Here is a 26,398-nt window from a genome sequence, read left to right on the forward strand (position 1 = left end):
ACTAACTACAGACATGTGAAATTTTAGTGCTACTTTAAAAAATGACTCGGATTGTTTCAAACATAAAGAAACTCCTGTTTAAGTGAGTGAATGAATTGCCACACATCTGTCTCTCAACAGAAAATAAACAACAAAAATTCGCCCAAAAATACAATGTTTGGTGATTAACGTCTAGTCATGTTCTTCCATGTCCTAAATTTCCCAATATTGCATCAACCCAATAATCTCACAACCAAATTATTTACCTTAACTAATAGTTTCTATGTAATATATATACAGTTTAGGAGTACTGTTACTATTAACATTGTTATAAATAAAAAAAAAGATAACAAGAGCACCACATGCAGTGTTATCGCCCGTAGTTAAAAAAAACAACATAACTCCAAAAATATTGTCATCTTTTGAATAATGGGCCATATAAAAGTTTTTTGAGTGACGTTGACCACAACTTCAAAGACCACACAGCAATCATAATATCTGAACAGACAAGCTAATAAAACATGTTACAAAAACATTTGAGCCGCGTCATGACAAAGCCAACATAGTGCGTTTGTGACCAGCATGGATCCATACCAGCCTGCGCATCTGCGCAGTCTGATCAGGATCCATGCTGTTTGCTATCAGTTTCTCTACTTGAAATAGAGTTGGTAAGCCAACAGCATGGATCCTGATCAGACTGCGCAGGCTGGTCTGGATCCATGCTGGTCGCAAACCCATTATGTTGGTTTTGTTGTGACGCGGCTCATTTGCTTGATAATTATACACCGAAATCCTGGCCCATAAAACACCCGTACCTTCCACATCAAAAATAGATCACTTTGAACACAATATAGAATAATCTGAGCAAATTCTTTCCAATATGGCATATTGCCTTCTGTTCATCAAAGCACACTACTGCGAGTATAATTCCCTCCAATATGGGACTTTGCCCACATTATAATTTGAGTAAAACTCCCTCAAAAGTGGTACGCTGTCCACACTAAAACATAATAATCTGAGCAAAAATCCCTCGAATATGGCACATTAATACCAATGTTATAAAACACCACAAAAAATTGAACAATTACAGAACTGGTTTGAAGAAGTCAACCTATTCATTTCTTTTTCTGCCTTTTCTTCTGTATTCTTTCAACATCTCCTGACTTTATCATATTTCTCCATTTGTCCTTCAGCATCACCCCTGTCCTTGTCGTATTTAAATATTCTTTTATCTGTGCCCATCTACCGACCCCCATAGTGTTTACGGCATCGTAAAACTCGTACATTTCTTCATCGGTCCATTTTCTCTTCTTGGTGCCTCCATACATAGATGACAGGTCAGATACAACCGCTGCAGATATATGTAACAAACATATAATACATATATTAAAACTTAGCTTCACATGGTTATACCCAGATGCCTATTTTATTTATGATTGAAAAACACTTAGAAACTTTATCCACTGGTAAAAAGTAATTAGCAAAGTACTGTTATAAAAAAATACAAATAATGTTAATTCTAAGCTTAAATTTCAGACTTTTAAACATAGACATTCAAATCAGTGTGAATTACCTCATATGAAACAATTATATCATGTTTTAGGAAATACTTTTTTTGCTCTTCTTTTTGCATAAAGTGAAGCAAAAACTTATACATGTCAATAAAACATTTGGTAAAGACAAGGGGGGATAATGCGAGCTTTTATAAATTAATAAGGACTGTATTTAATGGCATAAAAGCATATCACTCATATGACAGGCTGAAAATAAATTTATCTGCAACTTTAATTCCTAGATGAATCAGTTTCAACTTTCTATAAACTTTTGTAGTATGCTTAAAAGTCTAGATGTATGTTTAAGTCTTCGAAATAATTGCATGGAAACCCGACTTATAGGTGAGTAAATGCATGGAAACCCAACTTATAGGTGAGTAAATACATGGAAACCCACTTATAGGTGAGTAAATACATGGAAACCAGACTTATAGGTGAGTAAATACATGGAAACCCAACTTATAGGTGAGTAAATACATGGAAACCCACTTATAGGTGAGTAAATACATGGAAACCCACTTATAGGTGAGTAAATACATGGAAACCAGACTTATAGGTGAGTAAATACATGGAAACCCAACTTATAGGTGAGTAAATACATGGAAACCAGACTTATAGGTGAGTAAATACATGGAAACCAGACTTATAGGTGAGTAAATACATGGAAACCCGACTTATAGGTGAGTAAATACATGGAAACCCGACTTATAGGTGAGTAAATACATGGAAACCCAACTTATAGGTGAGTAAATACATGGAAACCCAACTTATAGGTGAGTAAATACATGGAAACCCGACTTATAGGTGAGTAAATACATGGAAACCCGACTTATAGGTGAGTAAATACATGGAAACCCGACTTATAGGTGAGTAAATACATGGAAACCCACTTATAGGTGAGTAAATACATGGAAACCAGACTTATATGTGAGTAAATACATGGAAACCAGACTTATAGGTGAGTAAATACATGGAAACCTGACTTATAGGTGAGTAAATACATGGAAACCAGACTTATAGGTGAGTAATTACATGGAAACCCAACTTATAGGTGAGTAAATACATGGAAACCAGACTTATAGGTGAGTAAATACATGGAAACCAGACTTATAGGTGAGTAAATACATGGAAACCAGACTTATAGGTGAGTAAATACATGGAAACCCGACTTATAGGTGAGTAAATACATGGAAACCCAACTTATAGGTGAGTAAATACATGGAAACCCGACTTATAGGTGAGTAAATACATGGAAACCCAACTTATAGGTGAGTAAATACATGGAAACCAGACTTATAGGTGAGTAAATACATGGAAACCCAACTTATAGGTGAGTAAATACATGGAAACCCGACTTATAGGTGAGTAAATACATGGAAACCCAACTTATAGGTGAGTAAATACATGGAAACCCGACTTATAGGTGAGTAAATACATGGAAACCCAACTTATAGGTGAGTAAATACATGGAAACCCGACTTATAGGTGAGTAAATACATGGAAACCCAACTTATAGGTGAGTAAATACATGGAAACCCAACTTAAAGGTGAGTCAATACATGGAAACCCGACTTATAGGTGAGTAAATACATGGAAAACTGACTTATAGGTAAGTAAAGATGTTATATAAAATCTTACAACGATTGTCATCTGCCACATTTTTTCTTGAAGAGGATATAACCGGTTCGTGTCTGTCAGCACGACCTTTATTTTTCCTGTATTGAAAGTCTGGACTTTCTTCTCCAGATCTACAATAAAATATAGCCAATAATTTATTATATTATAATTAAACAAATTAAGCTGACCATTTTCATACTGGTTAGGCTCAGGCGAAATTAATAAGGTCCATTATGCCTCAGAAATGCTATCAATTTTATTTATCAAAAACTTCTGATTTTTGGTATCTTAGTACAGTATCCAAAAAATAGGTTGTGATAAGTAGTTGCTGAGAAAACTATTTCGAAAATTTCCTACCATTAATGTAGAAAATTAAACTAAGTCGGTAAACAGGAAGTGGATAAGCGACAGACCTGAAATTGAGCCTGTGGAACACGGCCAAAAATTAATCATTTGTTAGACGATGAACTATTTCTTGCTTCTTTCTCTGTTTGCAATTGGTATAATTATAGTGAATTATTATTTTGTATATAAGTCAAAATACTACTGTTTAAATTTTGTTGCCTTTATGACACATTACTGCATGTTCAGTGCTACATTCTTAAGTTGTTAAACATCTAATTTTTTTTAGTTTAGTTTAGCTCTAAATCCATTATTAAAACATGTTTCACATTGCTAAATTTTTAAAAAAATATGGATTTCTAAGACATAATGTGCCTTAAAGTAGAGAGATTTTCCATTGATAAAGTAACCACTACTTTGTTATAAGCATTAAGGGATACTGAGGCAAATTAATGACAAATACTAAAATGATCGTATGTACTCAAAATATGTTAAAATGACATTTTGTAAACAAATTCTCATTTTGAGGACATTTACAGAATAATGAATGAAAAATTCAAAACGAAGAAATGAAAATTTTGCCTGAATCTCCCTTTAATGCGCAACATCAACGCACAGGATCATTGTTTATAAGTTATATCTGTGAAAAATATTACTAAATTAAGTATTCCCTCAGTCGACTGACTCTACCCATTGATTCACATCATAATGTGCACTGTTAACTATTCAGTTCATATTTTGTAATTTTCTCCAAAAATGATTACTGAGCCGCGCCATGACAAAACCAACATAATGTGTTTGCGACCAGCATGGATCAAGACCAGCCTGCCCATCACTCAGTCTGATCAGGATCCATGCTGTTCGCTATCAGTTTCTCTACTTGTAATAGGGTTTGTAAGCGAACAGCATGGATCCTGATCAGACTGCGTGGATGTGCAGGCTGGTCTGGATCCATGCTGGTCGCACACGCACTATGTTGGTTTTGTCATGGCGCGGCTCAAATGTTTTTTGTCCATATTGAATGATGGACTTATCCATTTATGAAGCAGGGTATCAAACTCACATAACCTAGATTTAGACACAGTATGTAAAACTTGCTATAAAATGTATGTATCTTTTGTAATTACAGTAGAACCCGTGATTAAGACATCTCCAAATGAAGATCACATACAGTCGCAACCAGATAACCAGACAAATAAGGGTCACCATTCTGTTGCCTTGTTTGTAGTTTTACAATACACTAAATATGCCACCACTCCCCTCCCCCTGTTTATTTAACTATATCCTATGTGAGAAATGATCCAAAAAACATAGAATATATTGAAATACAAACCTGTCTGATGTAGACACTCTCTGTACAGGAGATACTGTAGATATTGGACTAGTTAACCTGCCAGATTCTTTTGTTGAAGTTGGTCGTTTGAAAGGAGATTTAGCCGCTGAATGCCCAGCTTTCGGAGTGGACGTCCTGGAGCTAGATGGATCTGTAGTTGAAGGTTTCCTTGCAGGTACTTTGAACAATGAGGTCCCATTCTTTTGTGGAGTTGATGTCTTTGATAAGGGACTGTGTGACGCTGACCTATCTTTTCTAGGTGTCTTTGATGAACTGGATTGTTTTGGATTGACTGTTAACAAAAATGAATCAAAATGTTAAAGATGTTATCAATGATGTAATATTCTTTTCTCTTCATTTCAAAGTACACATACTCATTATGTAACTTCCTGTTAAATTTTCAGGGTATTTTCTTTTCAAAATTTGAAACAAATATGCCATTAAAAACTAGAACTATCGCTGAATGCGATTCATACCCCCACCAATGTCCTTGACAGAAGACGACTTGGAAAGGTGGTTAAGGGAATAACTAAAGTGGCGCAAATACATAAAAAGAAATTATCTCTGGTGAAAAAAAGACTAATTGTACAGGTAAAAGTATAAATATTCATTATCAAATCATGTTCGAAACAGTTACAAATAACCTTTCATTTTCCCAATATTAAACTTTTTATAAGTCAATTTTTGACCTTAAAGTGTGGCCTTGACTTTCAGCTGGCACAAGGGTAAGATGGATTCTGCACATCGCCCAGTTGGGGTGAACATTTGAGTAAAGTTTGAAGAAAATCCTTCCATTAGTAAAGAATTTATAGAGCGGACACAACATATTGTCTAGTATTAATTGTATGTAAATTTAAAGACTTAAAAAGGGGCTTAACTTTGTCAAAATGCAATACAGAGTTATTGAAACTTGACCTGCATATCGTAATTGTGACACCACATATATCTTTTAAGTTTCAAGCAAATACCTGTGCTAGTTTCAGAAATATTCAAGTACGTGTTAAAATTTAACATTTTCTAAGTCAATTTTTGACCTTCAAGTGTGACCTTGACCTTTAGCTGGCACAAAGGTGACATGGATTCTGCACATAACCTTGTTGAGGTGAACATTTGAGTAAAGTTTGAAGAAAATTCTTCTTTTAGTGTAGGATTTATAGAGCAGAAACAACATATTGCCTAATATTTGATTGTATGTAAATTTGAAGACTCAAAAAAGGGGCATAACTTTGTTAAAATGCAATACAGAGTTATGAAACTTGACCAGCATATCTTCATTGTGACCTTTCATATATATTTTAAGTTTCAAGCAAATACCTTTTCTAGATTCAGAAATATTCATATAAATGTTAAAATTTAAGAATATTTTCTAAGTCAATTTTTGACCTTCAAGTGTGACCTTGACCTTAAGCCGGCAAAAGGGTGACATGGGTTCTGCACATTTCCTTGTTGAGGTGAACATTTGAGCCAAGATTGAAGAAAATCTTTCAATTAGTGTAGGACTTACAGAGCGGACATGACATATTGTGTAATATTTGATTGTTTGATATTTGACCTTCAATTGTGACCTTGACCTTGAGCTGACACATTGGCAACATAGGTTCTGCACATCCCCTTGTTGAGGTGAATATTTGAGCCAAGTTTGAAGTAAATCCTTCAATTGGTATAGGAGTTATAGAGCGGACACGAAAATGGAGACGGACCGACCGACTTTCAATAAGTGTAGGAGTTACAGAGCGGACACGACATACTGTCTAATATTTGATTGTTTGATATTTGACCGACAATTGTGACCTTGACCTTGAGCCTACACATAGACAACATGGGTTCTGCACATCCCCTTGTTGAGGTGAACATTTGAGCCAAGTTTGAAGAAAATCCTTTAATTATTGTAGGACTTACAGAGCGGACACGACATACTGTCTAATATTTGATTGTGTTTGATATTTGACCTTCAATTGTGACCTTGACCTTGAGCTGACACATGGGCAACATGGGTTCTGCACATCCCCTTGTTGAGGTGAACATTTGAGCCAAGTTTGAAGAAAATCCTTCAATTGGTATAGGAGTTATAGAGCGGACACGAAAATGGAGACGGACCGACCGACTTTCAATAAGTGTAGGAGTTACAGAGCGGACACGACATACTGTCTAATATTTGATTGTTTGATATTTGACCGACAATTGTGACCTTGACCTTGAGCTGACACATAGACAACATGGGTTCTGCACATCCTCTTGTTGAGGTGAACATTTGAGCCAAGTTTAAAGAAAATCCTTCAATTGGTATAGGAGTTATAGAGCGGACACGAAAATGGAGACGGACCGACCGACGGGACAAAGCGAATCCATTATAGCCCCCCCCACATTTTGTGGTGGGGGTATAATAAAAGGTTAACTGAGAGGGAGACACAGGCAAAATTTTCATTTCTTTCTTTCATTATTCTGTAAATATCATCAAATGATTACACTAGGCAGTCACAGGGACAGGACTTTTCTCCTTAAGAATAGAATGGTGGTTTCCTAAATTGACCCACGTGGGTCAGGTTAGAGCGTTAAATTTTCACAATAGTTGTCACAGTGAACTCTTGGCTGGGCCAATATTGACCTCAGGGATTTTGTTTGAACAAACTTGGTAGACACTGACTAGGCGATGTTTCATGCCATATATTTATGCTCTAGCTCTTTTGGTTCTTTTAAAAGAAGATTTTTAAGTTTTTTTTTATTTCAGTTGCCATGGCAACCAGAGTTCTATATGGAATTAAATTCTTTGAACAATTTCTAAAGTTGACTACTAAAGGAGTATTCCTGTGAAGTTTGGATGAAATTGGCTTAGGGGTTATCGTCACAGACGTCAACGTATCAAAGCGCCATTTACATACAAAGTAGCGCGGGAAAGTATAATGTAAATCTACGACAGGGGTTTATGAGGAGATGTCGTTTAAAGTAAAAGTTTATGGATGGAAGACGGACGGAGGCTGGACAGCGATCACAAAAGCTCACCATGTCACTTTATGATATATGAGATAATTATAGACCATTACTAAGAGTGATCCTTGCTTCCTGAAATACCAACGTTTTTAAAGATTTGGCAATTTTATCCAGCTATAATTTTAAACCGTTCTGCTATTTTATTTTATGCGTCGGTGAGTAGCTTTAAGACAGTTTTATAATTTATTTACCAAACAAGACATCAGAACTTTCCTCAGTTTCTTCTGTATGAGGGGGGCTTTCATCTCCAAACATCTCTTTTACATTCTGTAATAGATTGACATATCAGCATCACAACTCACCACGAGAAATCATAAACATAAATGAGCCGCGTCACGACAAAACCAACATAATGGGTTTGCGACCAGCATGGATCCAGACCAGCCTGGGCATCCGCGCAGTCTGATCAGGATCCATGCTGTTCGCTATCATATTCTCTACTTGTTATAGGGTTTGTAAGCGAACAGCATGGATCCTGATCAGACTGCGCAGATGCGCAGGCTGGTCTGGATCAATGCTGGTCGCAAACCCATTATGTTGGTTTTGTTGTGACGCGGCTCAAATCATGAACAAGAATTTATGATAGCAACTTAAACAGCTTTGAAAACACACAAGTAAATAAAAAATCTGCGTTTTTTGAATTTACTAATATTTATTTTTAAGTGACAGGTTAGGTTTGGTAAGGTCAACAATGTAAAGCCTAAAGTTCATATAAGATTTTCCAGCCTTACTAATACTTGCGAATGAAAAATTGAAAAGGCCGCTCTGTGCATTATTTCGGACATGTAGAACTACTGACCATAGTTAATTTAGGACATTTCAATTTAAAGAAGTTTAAATTGATCAACAACCATGTCCTGAATAACTGAGAATGCAATGAAATGCACATTGGCCTGGCTCCTTACGAAATGCACATTGGCCTGGCTCCTTACGAAATGCACATTGGCCTGGCTCCTTACGAAATGCACATTGGCCTGGCTCCTTACGAAATGCACGAAATGGCCTGGTTCCTTACTTTATAATAGCCATAGATTTTGGTTATTGGTGCTAGTGTTATGTAAGACAAGATCTGTTGCACATGTTGTGAGATATGGTGAGTCAACCTTTTGCCAAGTATATTTTTACACCGTACATGTACTTTAAACATCATTTGCATATCTTATATTTTTATCTTTGGCAGTTTGACTATAAATACGGGAAATATTTAAGTTTTCAAAATGGAAAACAGGGCCCATATATTCCCTCAAAAATACACAGTAGACAGGGTTTCTACTAGAAATTTTTATTTAAGAGTCCCAGGGACTCGTGCTCATAAAATATGAGGGTCCCAGAGAAAAATATGAGGGTCCTAATCATTTATTACTTTAAAGTAAGGTATTACTTATATATATTGTCTAGGTTTAATTCTTTACATTTATATACATTGTTCAACTACATATGCATTTTTATTGACCTTGTTAAATAAAATAAAAAATATAACTATTTATTATTTATTGTTAGATCTACTTTTTATTTTTTTATTTCTGTCATTTGGCTGAATGTTTGTGCAACTTGCATAAAGTCAAGATCTTTCACATCTCATTCTGGTCCGATTAATTTTATCAATTGTTTAACTGCATATACGTCATGATGACGGACAAATGTATCTACTATTTTGTAAGTTCAAAAATCCATTTTCCGAGGCAAATGGATTACATTTTTAGTTGAGACGCAATGGCTGCATTTCATATCCGTGGTCGTTTCGTTTTGGACGAGCCACGGGTAAGTTAACTTAGCCACTTTTCATTAAAATTGGGGGAGCAGCCGACATGTTTTACGATTAATTTTATAACAAAAAACGCATAGACTGGGACGCTTTTTTAAGGTCAACTAATTTCTAGTGTGCGCCGTTTTATTCCGTATTAAACTGTAATCAATTGAAAGAAAGATAACTCTGCTGTATTCAATATTAGAACCCGTCTACCAAATTACGTCATTTCCTTTAAAGAAGCGGAAGGAATTTCCAAATGATATTTACGGAGGAAAATTTAATTTGCGTCCCCATGGACGCACACTTAGAGTAATTGAGGGTCCTAGTTTACTATTTTTGCGTCAAGGACGCATGAAATGTGCGTCAATAGAAACCCTGAGTAGACAAACTATTACCATGATACTAGTGAAATAAAATCAGTTCTTACAATTTCTTTCTCATTAAGGCTAATTCACTGCCCATTCTATAACTAGAAATGTGTCCATAGGACACGGATGTCCCCACACGCCACTGTTCTGTCAATCTTATGACTCTAGGTCAAATATTTTTTGGACTACATGTGCCACAAGTTGAAAACTAAAAATCAACAAAGGGCCATAATTCTGTTAAATTTGGTCGCAGCAAAAATTCCTTCCTTTACTACCATCTACACATTAAGGTTATTCATCCCTGGAAGTTTAAGCAAAATCTGCCATCCAGTTTAAGAGGAGTTGCATTCACAAAATTTCTACATAGTATATAATGAAAAAATCAACAAAGGGCCATAATTCTGTAAAATTTGGTTGCAGCAAAAATTCCTTCCTTTACTGCCATCTACACATTAAGGTTGTTCATCCCTGGAAGTTTAAGCAAAATCTGCCATCCGGTTTAAACGGAGTTGCATTCACAAAATTTCTACATAGTATATAGTGAAAAAATCAACAAAGGGCCATAATTCTGTTAAATTTGGTCGCAGCGAAAATTCCTTCCTTTACTACCATCTACACCTTAAGGTTGTTCATCCCTGTAAGTTTAAGCAAAATCTGCCCACCGGTTTAAGAGGAGTTGCGTTCACAAAATTTCTACATAGTATATAGTGAAAAAATCAACAAAGGGCCATAATTCTGTTAAATTTGGTCGCAGCAAAAATTCCTTCCTTTACTACCATCTACACATTAAGGTTGTTCATCCCTGTAAGTTTAAGCAAAATCTGCCATCCGGTTTAAGAGGAGTTGCGTTCACAAGATTTCGGGACGTACGGACGGACGGACAAGTGCAACGCTATATGCTCCCGCATTGTGGGGGCATAACAAGCTTACTGCAATCATGACAAAACTTACCTGGTCCCACAGTTTACGCAGTCTCTGTTTATCACTTTTTGGTGACAGACGCTCATTGTTATTGTTGTTGTTGCTTTTATCTTTGTTTCCAATCTCATCTAAAACCTCTTTTGCTGGTATTCTAAAAAATTACAAACATTTGTAAGTTTTCCCTTGGCTCTTAGTCTTACTTTAAATCCACAGTTTGTTTAAATCAAATTACAGATTAACATTATTATTCTTTCAACTGCTCTAATTTCCACACCTACATACAACTTTAAACCTTACCACAATAAATATCTTAAATGAACATATCTTTTATTACAAACAAACCAATCGCAATTTCTAGAAAAATTTATCTGTAATGACAGAATTTTTAGGGGGGTTTACGTCACATCGACACAGTATAGGTCATATCGCGACGTTCCAGCTTTACTGGTGGAGGAAGACCTCAGGTGCCCTTCCGTGCATTATTTCAGGCAAGAATGGGCACCTGAGTAGAACCACCGACGTTACGTAAGCTAGCTGAATAGCTTCCTCACATGAAAGAATCAAAAGTCCCCGTCGGGATTCTAACCCACAGCGGTGTGGGGCAAGTGGTTTGAAGTCAACGACCTTAACCACTCGGCCATGGACGCCCCTACTGACAGAATAGCAGACTATGATCAGGCAGAACCAATACTGGTCTACAATGGTCACATGGAGAGATTCAATTGTCTACAGGCTTAGGGTTAATATATACTCATTAAAAGTTTCATGACTACACTTTTGTATTTTCTACTTTTTCTGTGGTCTAAATACATGTATATTTGTGGGCAATAAATGAAATAATGCCTGCTTAAGTTTCTGCATATGAATTTATTGTCTCAAATGGTTTCAACTTTTTTTTTTTGCTTGTGCTTTATGTTGCAAAATCACTATAAAGGAATATGAGCCGCGTCACGACAAAACAAACATAGTGCGTTTGCAACTGATGCGTTTGGATCTGATCAGGATCCATGCTGTTCGCTATCAGTTTCTCTACTTGTAATAGGGTTGGTAAGCGAACAGCATGGATCCTGATCAGACTGCGTGGATGAGCATGCTGGTCTGGATCCACGCTGGTCGCAAACGCATTACTTTGGTTTTGTCGTGACGCGGCTCATATGGTGATTTTCCAGCTTTACTTCTGGAGGAAGACTGCCCTTCTGTGCATTATTTAAGGCAAGAACCACTAACCACTTGTAAGCTAACTTACTCACATGAAATAATACAAACTTCCAGGCATGATTTGAACCCACAGGGGTGAAGGGTATGTGATTTGAAGTGAATGACCTTAATCATGTAGCCACAGGTGTCATTTACATGTATCTAAACAATAAGAATCAGTGACTTTCATTGCATGATAATCCCTATTGGTAAATATTTACTATTTTTGTTTCTAACGAGAAAAACAGAGATATATATGGTTCTTTACAGCACTGTTTCAATGCCATCAATACTGTCACTTACAATACCTAATTTGTGGAAGAGATATATCAAGGGAGTTAACTTAAATCAAAACAAAGGCTTATGTACAAAATAAAATGAGCCGCATCATGAAAAATCCAACATAATGGGTTTGCGACCAGCATAGATCCGGACCAGCCTGCGCATCCGCGCAGTCTGATCAGAATCAATGCTGTTCGCTTACAGACCCTATAACAAGTAAAGAAACTGCTAGTGAACAGCATGGATCCTGATCAGACTGTGCGTATGCGCAGGCTGGTCTGGATCCATGCTGGTCGCAAACGCATTACGTTGGTTTTGTCATGACGCGGCTCAAATATCATACATGTACAAGCAGCTCTACAAATATCACATACCTGGAAAGAGATTCACTATTTTTGTTTGTATCTTTATGTCTGCATGACTTCCTAATCAGCAACTTTTTGGCAGCCTGAATTTAACAATAAAAATTTTAATGCATATTTTTTATTAAAATGTTAGAAGGGAAATAGACATTAAATTTTTTTGCATTAATGAATAAGTATGCAAGGTTTATCGTTCAAATGCTTTGTAATTTATCACTCAGGCATATTAGCCTTCGTGATTATATTCCTACGCATTTGAACTCGCATGGTGCATTATCCTACAGCAAATCACTAAAAAGAGGGCCAAGATTGCTCTAGATCGCTCACCTGATCCATCGAACTCATCCAAACAATATCTTAGACAAGCATCTCGACCAAGTTTGACGACAGAGGACGTATGACAGACATTCAACAAGCCTAAAAGCTCACCCTGAGCAAGCTCAGGTGAGCTAAAAATTGATAACCATTTCCTTAACAACACACTAAAAGACAATATGCAGTATATTTCCAAGTAAAACATATTTGAGCCGCGTCACGACAAAACAAACATAGTGGGTTTGCGACCAGCATGGATCCAGACCAGCCTGCGCATCAGGATCATTTTGTTCGCTTACAAACCCTATAACAAGTAGAGAAACTGATAGCGTACAGCATGGATCCTGATCCGAATGCGCAGGCTGATCTGGATCCATGCTGGTCGCAAACCCATTATGTTTGTTTTGTCGTGACGCGGCTCATATTTACAGCTATGATTGTGGGCTCCTCAAAACTGTCAGCAATAAGTTGCAGATAATCTGTCATGTCTGAAACAAAGTCATCATAACTAAGGGAAGTCTCTGTATCTTTATTCTTCATCAAAGATTGCAGCTCCTTTATCATCTACAAAATAAAACACATACACAGTCAATATTCATAAATAAAAGAGCATTGAATGCTGCACCAATGCTCGTCTGTAGAAATGAATCGTTGATATTTTTCTGTCGATCAATAATCGATACACATTTAAAAAAATCGATACTTTTGACTTTTAAATTAAATGTCTAGAAATTATGAAAATTCACCCAAAACATATACAGAAGCAGTTATTTATATCTAACATTATGCTTTTGTTATATAGTGGAAATATTTCATAGCAATGATGACAAAAAATATTGTTTGGAAAAATCATGCAGTGGACCAAACACTGTGCAGAACATGTTTTAAATGAAATCATTTAAACAGGTATGAAAGTGAATGACAGACAAGTGATTATAGGATATTATTAATATATCGGTGTATCTGTGATTTTTGTCACCCGATATCGATATATCGTTGATATGCTTTGCACTGAATCAATGACAGCTCTACTTGTCTGTTTTTAATGTCCAAAAGCCTCAAACATGGAATTTGAATTTCTTACATAGGTCTGACAGCAGGGGCACTTAAGGACGTTTTTCGGAGTTTCCATATAGACATAATTATATGCAAAATTAAAACTGTTGGGGGTTACCGTCCAAGAAGAAAATATTTCTTTTATCGTATTTTAACATCGTGTCATGTTTTAAAAAATTCTATTGAACAGTTCTAATTTTACCTATATGTCTATAGATATGAAAACTCGCGAAAACGCCTAATTTGAAAATTATTTTCGGTCCTGACATGCCAAAAAACTAGGTCGCTTTAAAGGTTACCTTGAGAAATTAAATTCACAATTGTTAGTGTTAGGGGCTGTTCGGCATTAAACTTCTCAATAAGTAGAAAAACTTAAGGATTGTAAATGTTCAAGAAAGATATAACAACAAAAGTTAAATTTTATTTCATGTGATAAAGGGGCCTAACTCTAGAAATACTAAACACTTTTTGTTTGTAACTCATATTCTATAATAATAATATTAACTGACAGCACATTTATTGCTATTTTGAAGAATTTACAATGGAAGTTTTGTGTATTGGTTTTTCATTTCAGAAAGTCTCAAGGAAAAATGTAAGTCTGCTTTTTTTTAAAATAGAGCACCACTTGCAGCATCAATGCTCGTCTGTTAAAAATTCTAAGTTAAAAAGTGGCATAAAATTTTAGAATTATGCTCTTTGTCTAACAACTAAAGCTTGTAAAGATAAGCCATTGTAAATCCAAATTTCATTTTGACAACTTTTAAAATGTTGAATAATGGGCTACAATAAAGGTAATGAATGGTGGCTATTATTTAATTATGAGCTCTATACTTGTAAAATATGCCTGGATATTTTAACTCAAAGAAAGTTAGCCTTACATTAACATATGGTTTATCCTTTATTTCCTTCAGTTTTAGTCGCTCAAACACATCTTTGGCTTTCTCAAAATCGCCAGCTCTACAACATGCCCTCACAGCCTGCAATCATTTTAAGATAAAACAGTCTTAATTAGCAACCAATAATTATAAATAATATTAACATTTCAGTTGTTTACAGATCAGGTTTTTTTTGGCTTATTTTATAGCCGATATTCGGTCATATTCCCAATTAAAAATAGTATATTATTTTCTCAATTCACAGGAAAAAATTTCCAATTGAGAGTTACAAAGTAAAAATATCGAATAACAAATTCTAAAATCTTTGAAAATAAGGATTAATTCACTGTTATGGTGCTTAAATGTTTGAAGATGCCATCCTAGACAGTAATTCTTTCCATTTATTTAATCACTGCAAAAACTAAGTCATGCCTTTTTCCCCAATTTTTAACAAAACATCGTTGAAATTCACTATTCCATGGGTATGGGTCATGTTCCCAAAAGCCTGGAAAAAAACCTACAGAGCTCTTTTTTTCTAAAGCTCTTATCCTGTTGACAGCTGAAAAAAGGACACTGAGAAGCGTTTGCCACCAGTATAAAACCTGGCCAGTGAACTGACACATTCCTGCAGTCTGATCATGCAGCTGTTCATTATTCTGTCAGAACATTATTTTGATCTTGTTATTACTAAAGTTTACAGAGGGGTACACTGTAGAGGTTACACTGTAATATCAATAAAGGTGTCTGCCTCTCTACCAAGGGATCAAGGGTTCAAGCCCTAATTGGGTCACAACCATGTTTCTTCATATGTCAGACACCAGCACTGGTTGGTTCCAGGAAGCGGACTCAAAAGTGATTAATATAAGACGCAAGATCTTGTTTCGCAATCGAGCTTTAAATAAATATGTTTAATCCAATATGAATATAGTTCACAGTTTGGTTTGTTCTTACCTCACACCTGACAACGTTATACAGTTGTTCCCCCTCCTCCAATAACTTCTGGTCTATTTGCAGATTGACTAGATTCATAAAATGTGGAACAAGGTCTTCTAATGGGGTGTCATCACAGTTTTCATAATACCTGGTTACACAAAATAATAAACGATTATTATGTTAACTTTTTAAAATGTATGGGTAAATTGCATTCTCAGTTGTTGGAATTTGATTTTCCCCTTTACTGATTTATCACTCTATATTTTCCCCTTCAGAAAGCCACAGATTGTTTTGAAAATTGAAAAAAAAATCACTGGCTTTGAAGTGGAACAAACACTGTATTGATGATATGTTGACTTTCCAGCTTTATTGGTGGAGGAAGACCTCAGGTGCCCCTCCATGTATGATTTCAGGCACAAACAACTAGAACAACACTCCATAACAGTCCTGTCATTATTTTTATGCTACCTCTACTATATTGAATTAACATTAAGGTAATACTCTGGGTATCTTTGTTTCTTTGTAATAATGGAGTGATGTTGTTCTGGAAAATTTTGTCAAAAATCCATCCATTTATCCATCCCTCCCACGCTCCCTCTTCCATTTATTATGTCAAACATGACTCGAGACTTCAGAGACAGCTATGAGATACAAGGGAATCTATGAGATACAAGGGAATCTGAGATCCAGTTCCTAGCTCTTATTGAATAGACCCTTTGGTTCTTTTACATGTCCAGTGTATAGCACTGATACATGCGAGGATTTCCTGGATTTCTTACCAGTAGACCTATAGGTAGGTGGGAAAAACTGAAAGTGTCTCTGAGAAATCTCAAGGATGTTACCCAGGATTGAATCAGGGACCTCAGGAGTGAGTCAATGGTCTAACCAACTGAGTTATCGCGCCACCTACAAATGTACAAGCATAGGAAAAGCATGAACGGAAAATGTGACCCTATTTCACCCTCAAAACAAAACTAGAAACACTGGCTTACCTCATATTTATATCAGAACCATCTTTAAGACGTGACAATATTGTCAGAAACAGTTTCTTGTCATTCCGAAGTTCATCTCCTTGCCATGTCTTACCTAAAATTCCTACAAAATATAAATCATAACTCAGTACAAATTGTATATAACTACTCAAATAATTTTCCATGCTATGTTAGTGAATAATTGTACTATAATTTATAAATAAAATACAAAGGCTACAAAATTCTAAGCAAGTACTTTAGATCTTGACCGATATCAATGCAATTAAAACCTTAAATTGTTGTAAAATAAGCATCTCAAGACAAGTAGTACCTGCAAAGTATGTTCATAACACAAACTATAGCTGGCCAGGGGTTGACTTAAAGCAGTGTTTTTTTCTCTTTTATTTGGGAAGAGGCCTATGCCTATTGATTTTGGGCAAAATTATCGCTAAAATTGCTAATTTAGGATGCAAAAAAAATCTTATGAACATGTAAGTTCAGATTATTTTGGAAAAACTGCATGATTTAAAACATACATTCATCGTGAAGAAGTCTTTTATATGCCTCTGTAAATAAAATAAGGTGAAAAGCCACTGCTTTAATAGATTCAATTACAGTAAAAACTCTGAAAACTGACCAAAAGTCCGGTTTTCAGAGGATTCCGGTTTTCAGAGGTTTTATAAATTTATTGATAATTATGATGTGTTTGAACTATGACTTAGTTAAAACATTTTGTATTTACTTTTTAACATTTTTTCTAAGTCATATTTTAATTTCTTTTAGCAATAAATGTCTTAAGTAATTTTATTATGCAAATCCATGAGCATAATTCAGAAAATCAAAAATTTAAACAACAAATTGTCTGAAATATATCTTTTTAGATGGCTTTTGAAATATGTAACTAATGGTATTTAGTATTACTATTTTTGCATATAATAAATATCCAAACAAAGATCAAAATTTTTAGCAAAACCGGAATCATTTTACAAAAGTTTCTAATTCTTATAGACATTTTAAATTTAAAGAAGAAAAAAACACACACAACAAATTAAAAACATTTAGAAAACAAGGGTGCCATAGTCACAAAATACGCCCGTTTACGAAAAAGCTTTAGATGGAGATGGGGGCATTATGGATAAGTGTTATCTAGCAAGCAAGTTTTTATTCTTGGCACTGTGTTGTTAAATGAACCTTAAAACAAATCAATAGGGAAGATATGCACAGAATGTGTGACCTTGACCTTGGTCGCAGGGACCTGAATTTTATGCACGGCACTCAGTCTCACAATGATGAACATTTGTGCCAAATTATATTGAAATCCCTCTATGCATGTAGAAGTTTTGCTCCAGACAAGTGTTTTTCTATGAGCTCTGTGACCTTCACCTTTGACCTAGAGACTTGGTTTATGTGCAGGGCACTACGTCTCATGGTGGTGAACAATTCTATAAAAGTAACATTAAAATTCCTCCATGCATGTAGAAAATATGCTCCGGACAACATCTGGATATTTAATCATCTCCAGTGACCTTGACCTTGCAAATATTAACCTAAATTAAATGTGTAACACCTGTAGTCATGATAGTTACCATTTGTGCTACAATCCATCAATAAATGATGACTAAAAGGTCCCTATAACCATCTTCATATTTTTATCTGAACTTTGACCTCTATGTGTAACCTTGACTTTGGTCGCAGGGATCTGAATTTTGCATACGACACTCAGCCTCACAATGGTGAACATTTGTGCCAAGTTATATTGAAAACCCCCTATGAATGTAGAAGTTTTGCTCCGGAAAAGCGTTTTTCAATGAGCTCTAAGTGTGACCTTGACCTTTGACCTGAGACCTGGATCATGCATGGAGCAATACATATCATGGGTGGTGAACATTTCCATAAAGTATTATAAAAATTCTTCCATACATGTAGGAGATATGCTCCAGACAAAATCTGGATATTTCACCATCTTTAGTGACCTTGACCTTGCATATATTGACCTAAAGTACATGTGTCACAGCCGTAGTCATTATAATGACCATTTGTGTTACAATCCCTCAATAAATGATGATTAAATTGTCCCTATACACATCTTCATATTTTTATCTTTTTTAAACGGGCGTATAAAAAGTACATGTAATTTAATAACTAAAAAATTCTGATTTAAGATTTTATTCTAGGGAAATACATTTAATTACAATTCTTAATCTTTGAATGAGCTGAACTGATATTTACTTGAAAATTAAAATATAATTAAATTTCTATGAGAAAGTATTTACATTTGATAAGGTAATTACTGTATGATCTTTATGAACAAATACCAAGTCTACAGAACACCATAGTTATCACAGTTAAGAATCTTGACCAATGAATGAAACATGTGTAAATAAATGTTACATTCTTTAGAACATATTCAAGTCCAAGAAAGAGGATTATTTCATGCCCTTTGATTAAATGCTATTTTTAGAATTGAAAGTGAAAATAGAATCAAGGGGAGTAATTGTGTAAGTCATTTATGAACAAAGTAATAACTTTGTTGTCTCCCTTTGATTAAATTCTATTTACAAAATCTGGATATTTCATCATCTTTAGTGACCTTGACCTTGTATATATTGACCCTAAATTATATGTATCACAGCCATAGTCTTGATAATGACCATTTGTGTTACAATCCCTCAATAAATGATGACTAAATGGTCCATATACACATCTTCATATTTTTATCTGAACTTTGACCTCTATGTGTGACCTTGACCTTGGCCGCAAGGACCTGAATCTTGCACGCGACACTCCGCCTCACAATGGTGAACATTTGTGCCAAGTAACATTGAAATCCCTCTATACATGTGGAAGTTTTTGCTCCGGACAAGCATTTTTCAATGAGCTCTAAGTGTGACCTTGACCTTTGACCTAGAGACCTGGTTCATGTGCGCGACACTGCTCCTCATAGTGGTGAACATTTATATGAAGTTTCATTAAAATCCCTCCATACATGTAGGAGATATGCTCCGGACAAAATTGGACGCCGCCCGCCCGCCCGCCAGGGGCGTTCCCATAATACGTCCCGTTTTTCAAACGGGCGTATAAAAATCATACCTATACAGGGAAAGGCACAATTATAATGAAAGAGCTATGATTTAATTGCCAATAAGAAATTAACACACACTTACAAGTGTTTTCACACCTGCATAGATAAAACTTGTAATTGAACATGTCACCTGTTTTAATATACTTTAAAATACACAGAAAGTTGACACTTAAAATTGCTGTCCGTTTTTCAGAGGATTTTTAATGCATGTTTAGCATAAGAAGCCACAGAAAAGCGTCCGGTTTTCGGAATTCAGAGGTTCCGGTATTCAGAGGAATTTTTCAATGAACATAATTATAAGGAGAAAATACGGGACTTTTGAAATGGTCCGGTTTTCAGAGGATTCCGGTTTTCAGAGGGTCCGGTTTTCAGAGTTTTTACTGTATATGTTTCCCACAATTTACATTAAATTCAAGATCTTATGTATATATGTATTACATTTACAATGTATTCATTTTCACTTAATAATGTTTAATTTTATCAAAATAATGTCCATAATTAAAGACATTTTGCTATTTATTTATGCAACATATTGATTTCTTCTTTTTTTTCTTGATATGTTTTCACATGTGACATGAAATCTTAAAATCTATTTATGTAACATCTGTCACCTATTACTTTAATGAGGTTTTGTCAGCTGTTCTATGTGTTACATGCAGTTTCATTTACTTTTCAATTAATCAATATAATTCTATAGTTTTCTATAGTTTTACACTGAGAAAAAAATGTATATAGCATCCAAGATCTTATGACAGTTGAATTAAATTGAGTGTTAAAGCCCCACTCCTCCAGATAAGCCAAAATAGTTCAAGAAAATCAATATTGAGAAAATGCACTAAACTTTTAAGAAAGATAAAAACATTCAAGATCCAAGTTATATTTTACATGTTATGTGCGGGTTAAGACTGATTTTGCAGTATTTTATCCCTATATTTCTACTGCGTTACTTAAACGCAGTAAGAGTTTTTTTTTGCATATGTTGACCACTTTTTGTTAATTTTCTTGGATTGTAAGTGCCGACTATATATAAAATACTTTATTTGTTCACCTTATAGTTACAATATTTTACTTTTAAATACATTTCCAAAATTTTAATGAAAATTAACATGAATCTGGAGGCTTGAACTGTTTAATGTGACTTAATCACTAAGCTTCCATAATTTATGTAAAGGTTACATGTATGTTACACATTATAATTATTTTTTTGTAAAATAAAATTGGAAAAAATTTAATGTTATAGATAGATTTGATGATCACTTCTCCCTAAATTTAAAAACATCTTCCTATTTTTCCTGAAAAAGTTCTCCCTAAATTTTCAGTCCAAAGTACAATTTAGTACCTGAAAATTATTATTGAGTAAGTCACTAAGTAGTAAGTGTCAGGAACACCAAATATATAATAACTATTATGCTGAACCATGACTTTCACTTCAATAAAAACCCTGCCTGAACGAATTACAGTCAACCAGGGCCCAAACTGAAAAGGTTGAAGCTGAAAATGTTACAATTTAAGTAAAACTTTATATTAAGTCGATATAAACAAGAGCCATGTCAACATGGCCATCCCCCGCCGAATGTGTTTGCTCATTGGAAGAATGTATATGTAGTAGAGCAGAATAATTCCATTTTAAGAGGTCTTTTGGTAATGAAAACTGATGGCTATAGTGATTACAGATTTGAAACCTATGTGAATACTGATGGCTGAAAATAACAAAGGGCAATAACTGAAAAATAATGCAGGGTAGGTTATCATTCTTGTGTGCTGCATCCCTCCTCAGTAAAATCTATCCACCTATGAAGTTTCAAGTTGATACCTCAAATAGTTTTTGAGAAAAAAATTGAATTGAAAAATTAAGTATGAAAAATAACAAAGGGCAATAACTCAAAAAATATAAAAGGTACAGTTATCATTCTTGTGCAGTGCACACCTCCTGAGTGAGATCTATGCACCTATGAAGTTTCATTTTGATATCTCAAAGGCTTTTGAGTTATGCTCTGGACAAAAATTAATTTTGAAAAATAACAAAGGGCAATAACTCAAAAATAATGCAGAGCAGAGTTATCATTCTTTAGCACTGCACTCCTCCTCAATGAGATCCATCCACCTATGAAGTTTCAAGTTGATACCTCAAATACTTTTTGAGATAAGCTCTGGACAAAATAGCATGAAAAAACAACAAAGGGCAATAACTCAAAAATTGTATAGGGAAGAGTTATCATTCTTGCGCACAACATTCCTCCTCAATAAGATCTATCCTTCTATGACATTTCATGTTGATCTCAAACACTTTTTGAGTTATGCTCCACTCAGGTGAAAAATTAGGTATGAAAAATAACAAAGGGCAATAACTCAAAAATTATGAAAGGAAGAGTTATCATTCTTGTGCACTGCACACCTCCTGAGTGAGATCTATGCACCTATGAAGTTTCATGTTAATATCTCATAGGCTTTTGGAGTTATGCTCTGGACAAAAATCAATTTTGAAAAATAACAAAGGGCAATAACTCAAAAATCATGCAAGGTAGAGTTATCATTCTTGTGCACTGCACTCCTCCTCAATGAGGTCTATCCACCTATGAAGTTTCAAGTTGATAACTCAAATACTTTTAGAGATATGCTCCGGACAAAAATTTCGGACGGAAGGACGGACGGACGGAGACTATTTCTATATCCTCCGCCGAAAATTTTCGGCGGGGGATAATTATGCACACCTATAACATTGTGCTCTGAACTTTTGTTTCACACTTTCGAAAATGTTAAAATAAATCTCAATTTTTAAAAATTAACCTACTTTTAGCAAGTTTTTAACCTGAGTAATTCTAACCCTAAGTCTAAATTTAAAATGAGGAGGTTTCAGTGTAGTTCTGGCTTCCAAAACTTTATTAAGTTGCATTTTTTTCATCTAATGCAGCATTTATTTTTTTCCCCATTTTCTAGAAACAAAATATTTGAAATTCATAAAAAATATGCAGCTTTGCCGTGTGCAAAATGCGTTGCGCTTTGAAGATTGGAACCAGTCGGCTATGAACGAAGCCATCCGATTATATGTTGGTTCCCAAACTTTAAAGCGGAGCGTATTTATACACGGCAAAGCTGAGGCCACGTTTGAATTTATCAAAAGATTTTGTAAATGCAGAAGTAAAACGGCGATACTCTTGATGCTTATTTCGGCTGTTGCGTTGTTTATATTACCGTTGTTAAAATTGACCATCATCAAGAAGAATTATATCTTCTGTGTCGTTGGACCAAAGAATTATGTGAAAATATTGGAAATGGAATAAAATACATGGTGATATTGACGGTAGATGTGCGGATTTTTTGCGGCGAACATTTTTATATTTTGTATATTATTGTAGACGTTGAAATATGAATTTTTTTAAAACGGCTTATATTTAGTTTTTTTGATATATATGATCAGTACATGTGCTGGGATTGACAAATATATATTTTATTTGGATTTTAAAGACGTTTTAAGCTCCACAACCCAAGTGTCTGTGAATATAAAGTGATAGGAAGTGGCTAGCCCTACGGGCCATTACGGCTAGCCAAAAGTTCTAGCCGTACGTGAGTCACGAACGACTAGCAAGGACACACTGTATTGGCTAGCCGTAATGGCCCGTAGGGTATCGTAAATGCATATGTTATTTTATAACTTTAAACGAGGATTTTAACGTAGAAACAGCAATTGTCTTCGTACATGTATGTTTACTTTTAAGAAATTTATCGCCTTGTTGGCTACAGTAAAACAAGAGCTGTCCGTAAGACAGCGCGCTCGACTTTTTTATTGCTTGCCAATAAAAAAAGTTTTTGCAGTAAAAGGCAATACAAGAATCTCTGTATTTTTAAAGTGAACAATGGCCATGAGCATTAAGATATTTAGTGAAGAATTATTTTACTGAATTGTGTGATACCCTTGAACACTGCAGCAAAGTTTGAAATGTTTAAGTCAAAAGAGGGCTGGTAAGAAAGAAAAAAAAACTGAGTTGAGCCTTAAATAAATTTAATAGTATTAAACCCACTTTGAGAGAATAAGGTATTTTTACGTCACTCAGAACACCTTGGTAAATGACATAGGAATGAATTTTTTTAGATTTTTTTAAGTTTTTAGTGCTTGCCTATAATACAAAACATTGACAGTTAAGGGCCATAATTCAAATAAAATCTTTGACAGAATTACCTTCTCCTGGACATGTTTGGGAATCATGATTGTAAACAAGTATTCCAACTTTCAAATTAATATCTCAAACAGTTCAGTCAAAAAGTGGACTGGTACTAAAAACTTAACCAAGATTCTAAGTCGATAAAAGGCCTTAATTTTTAAAACAAATCCTTGACAGAGTTACCTTCTCTTGCGTACAGATGGGGGTAATGATGTGAAATAGCATTAAAAGTTTCAAAGCAATATCTCAAAGGTTAAGGCAATAAGTGGATTTTACCCATATTCAATGTATTTTCTAAGTCAAAAAGGGGCATAATTCTGTCAAAAACCTTGACAGAGTTATGTCCTCTTGTCTGTTGATGAAGGTCGTGATGGTAAACAAGTATGGTCAGTTTCAAAGCAATACCTCCAATGGTTTTGAAATAAAGTGAGGTGGTACAAAAAACTTAACCAAGCTCAATACACTTTCTAAGTCAAAAAAGGGCCATAATTCTGTCAAAAACCTTGACAGAGTTATGTACTCTTGTCTGTAGATGGAGGTTATGATGGTGAACAAGTATGGTAAGTTTCAAAGCCATACTTGTAATACTTCTGAAATAAAGTGGGGTGGTACGAAAAACTTAACCAAGGTGTGACGCCAACGCCGACGCCGGGGCGAGTAGGATAGCTCCCCTTTTCATAGAAAAGTCGAGCTAAAAAGTACGAATATGGATCTTTGACAGGTTAATAACATCAATTGAAATAGTTTGCAAAATTTTGATGATAACCCTTTTTTGTTTCATTAAGTTTAATTTTCGACACCTTTAAAATAAAACAAAACAAACAAACGAAAATTATTGTTGTTGGGCTCTTATAATTGCGTCAATTATCGACAGTACAGAAGTTTGTTTAGAAGTTTATACGTATATGTTAATATACATACCTGTCTGGACTAATCAATTGATTGTTCTTTTATGTTCGATATTTATCTACTGTATTTGAAAATTATTTGACTATAAATTGTATGTTAGGTTATTTGAAAATCATAAATTATTTTTGCCTTTCACCGTTTTTTTTTTCAATACTCTTTTTATTTATTCCACTCCGACACGGATTTATATTACAATAAAATATAAATCCGTGACTCTGATCATTATTTATTCAATCCATGTGCTTAATTCACAAAAATTCATCTTTCATTCCAATAAAACAACAAATCATAATCATGAGGCACAAAATAACATATGCATGTTTGACTTCCATATAGGTATTTTTAAAAAGTGCCGTACGGCTAGACAATACAGTGAGTCCTGGCTAGTCGTACGGGCCCGTACGGCTAGCAACTTTCAAAGTGATAATTTTGTAGAAAAGTAAGTTAATAGCGAGCTCGACGAGCTGGCCAAAACTTGGCAAAAGGGCCTGCTCGCAAAGCGAGCTTTACGGTACCTGCTAAGTGATGGTTTTGAAAATTTTCGTCCGAAGAACCTAATTGGACACATCGCAACTTTTCAGATTACAAGATAACGATAAAAGCCGATGTACTCTGATTGAAAACGGAAGCGTAGACTGGTGTCCTGCACACTTATAAAGGAACCATAATAGAAAGAGGGAACCAGAATAAACGGAAGCAGTGTATGAAATACCGAATGACAATTTTAAAAACGGAAAATGTAAAATAAAAATGAACGATTATTTTAAACTTTCTTACGGTAAAAGATCGAGCTCGCTTTGAGGCTTTACCTTTTTCATATTAAAAGTCATCCTATTACACTTACATTGAAATTTTCTAACGGGACATTTATTTTCACAATAATGCCTCGGATGAAAAAGGAAATAGTAATGAAATTATATTTATAAGAAAATATAATTTTAGACAAAATTCTGCAATCCGAAACTGCATCACTAGCATCAGGCGAAAAAACTGAAAGCTACATAAATTGAAATTAAATTCATACCTGCAATAGAGTCTAGAGTACTTGCTGAAATTGTGTTTTCTGCTTTAAATTCGCGCCATGCAGAATATGTGTAGTAATCAAGAATCCAATTATTTACGATCGGAGTTGTATCTCCCGCCATTTTGAAATTTACTTGTTTCCGGTTATGTTAAAAACTGTCTTCCCGTTATATACCGTACATTTTCACGATGATTGTCTCGGCCTTGTCAAAGTTCGTACTTTTGTTCATTAGTAAATCAGTCAAATTTGAAGCTTACTTCTGGATTTCACTGTAATTGAAGAAGTATATACTTCCTTCATCTTTAAGTATCAGCACTATCTAAATCAAGGAACATTTTAGTTCTATTATTCACCACTTAAAAAAAGATACTCGGCGAAGTA

The 26,398-nt window shown here is 34.9% G+C and overlaps 1 protein-coding gene across 1 annotated transcript; it reads right to left on the reverse strand.

The window, feature by feature from the left end:
* Positions 1–684: 684 nt before the first annotated feature.
* Positions 685–26,176, reverse strand: LOC132730014 (telomeric repeat-binding factor 2-like). Its single transcript, XM_060715860.1, has 11 exons — positions 26,018–26,176; positions 16,864–16,966; positions 15,890–16,019; positions 14,942–15,040; positions 13,437–13,571; positions 12,705–12,778; positions 10,882–11,002; positions 8,004–8,079; positions 4,825–5,116; positions 3,171–3,280; positions 685–1,330 (listed from the first exon to the last, which is right to left on the reverse strand). The coding sequence occupies exons 1-11, from the start codon at positions 26,136–26,138 to the stop codon at positions 1,095–1,097; spliced, it is 1,497 nt and encodes a 498-aa protein (XP_060571843.1). The 5' UTR covers positions 26,139–26,176; the 3' UTR covers positions 685–1,094.
* Between the last annotated feature and the right edge of the window lie 222 nt (positions 26,177–26,398).

The sequence above is a fragment of the Ruditapes philippinarum genome, unplaced genomic scaffold, assembly GCF_026571515.1.
Source record: "Ruditapes philippinarum isolate M1 unplaced genomic scaffold, ASM2657151v2 ctg1315_1_1_1_1, whole genome shotgun sequence".
Lineage (NCBI taxonomy): Eukaryota > Metazoa > Mollusca > Bivalvia > Venerida > Veneridae > Ruditapes > Ruditapes philippinarum.

Coding starts and splice junctions, on each gene's coding strand:
- LOC132730014 (XM_060715860.1), bottom strand. CDS start 26,138: ATGGCGGGAGATACAACTCCGATCGTAAATAATTGGATTCTTGATTAC. Junction 16,967..26,017: donor TACTCTAGACTCTATTGCAG/GTATGAATTTAA, acceptor TATATTTTGTAG/GAATTTTAGGTAAGACATGG. Junction 8,080..10,881: donor TGCGTAAACTGTGGGACCAG/GTAAGTTTTGTC, acceptor AATCTATTACAG/AATGTAAAAGAGATGTTTGG.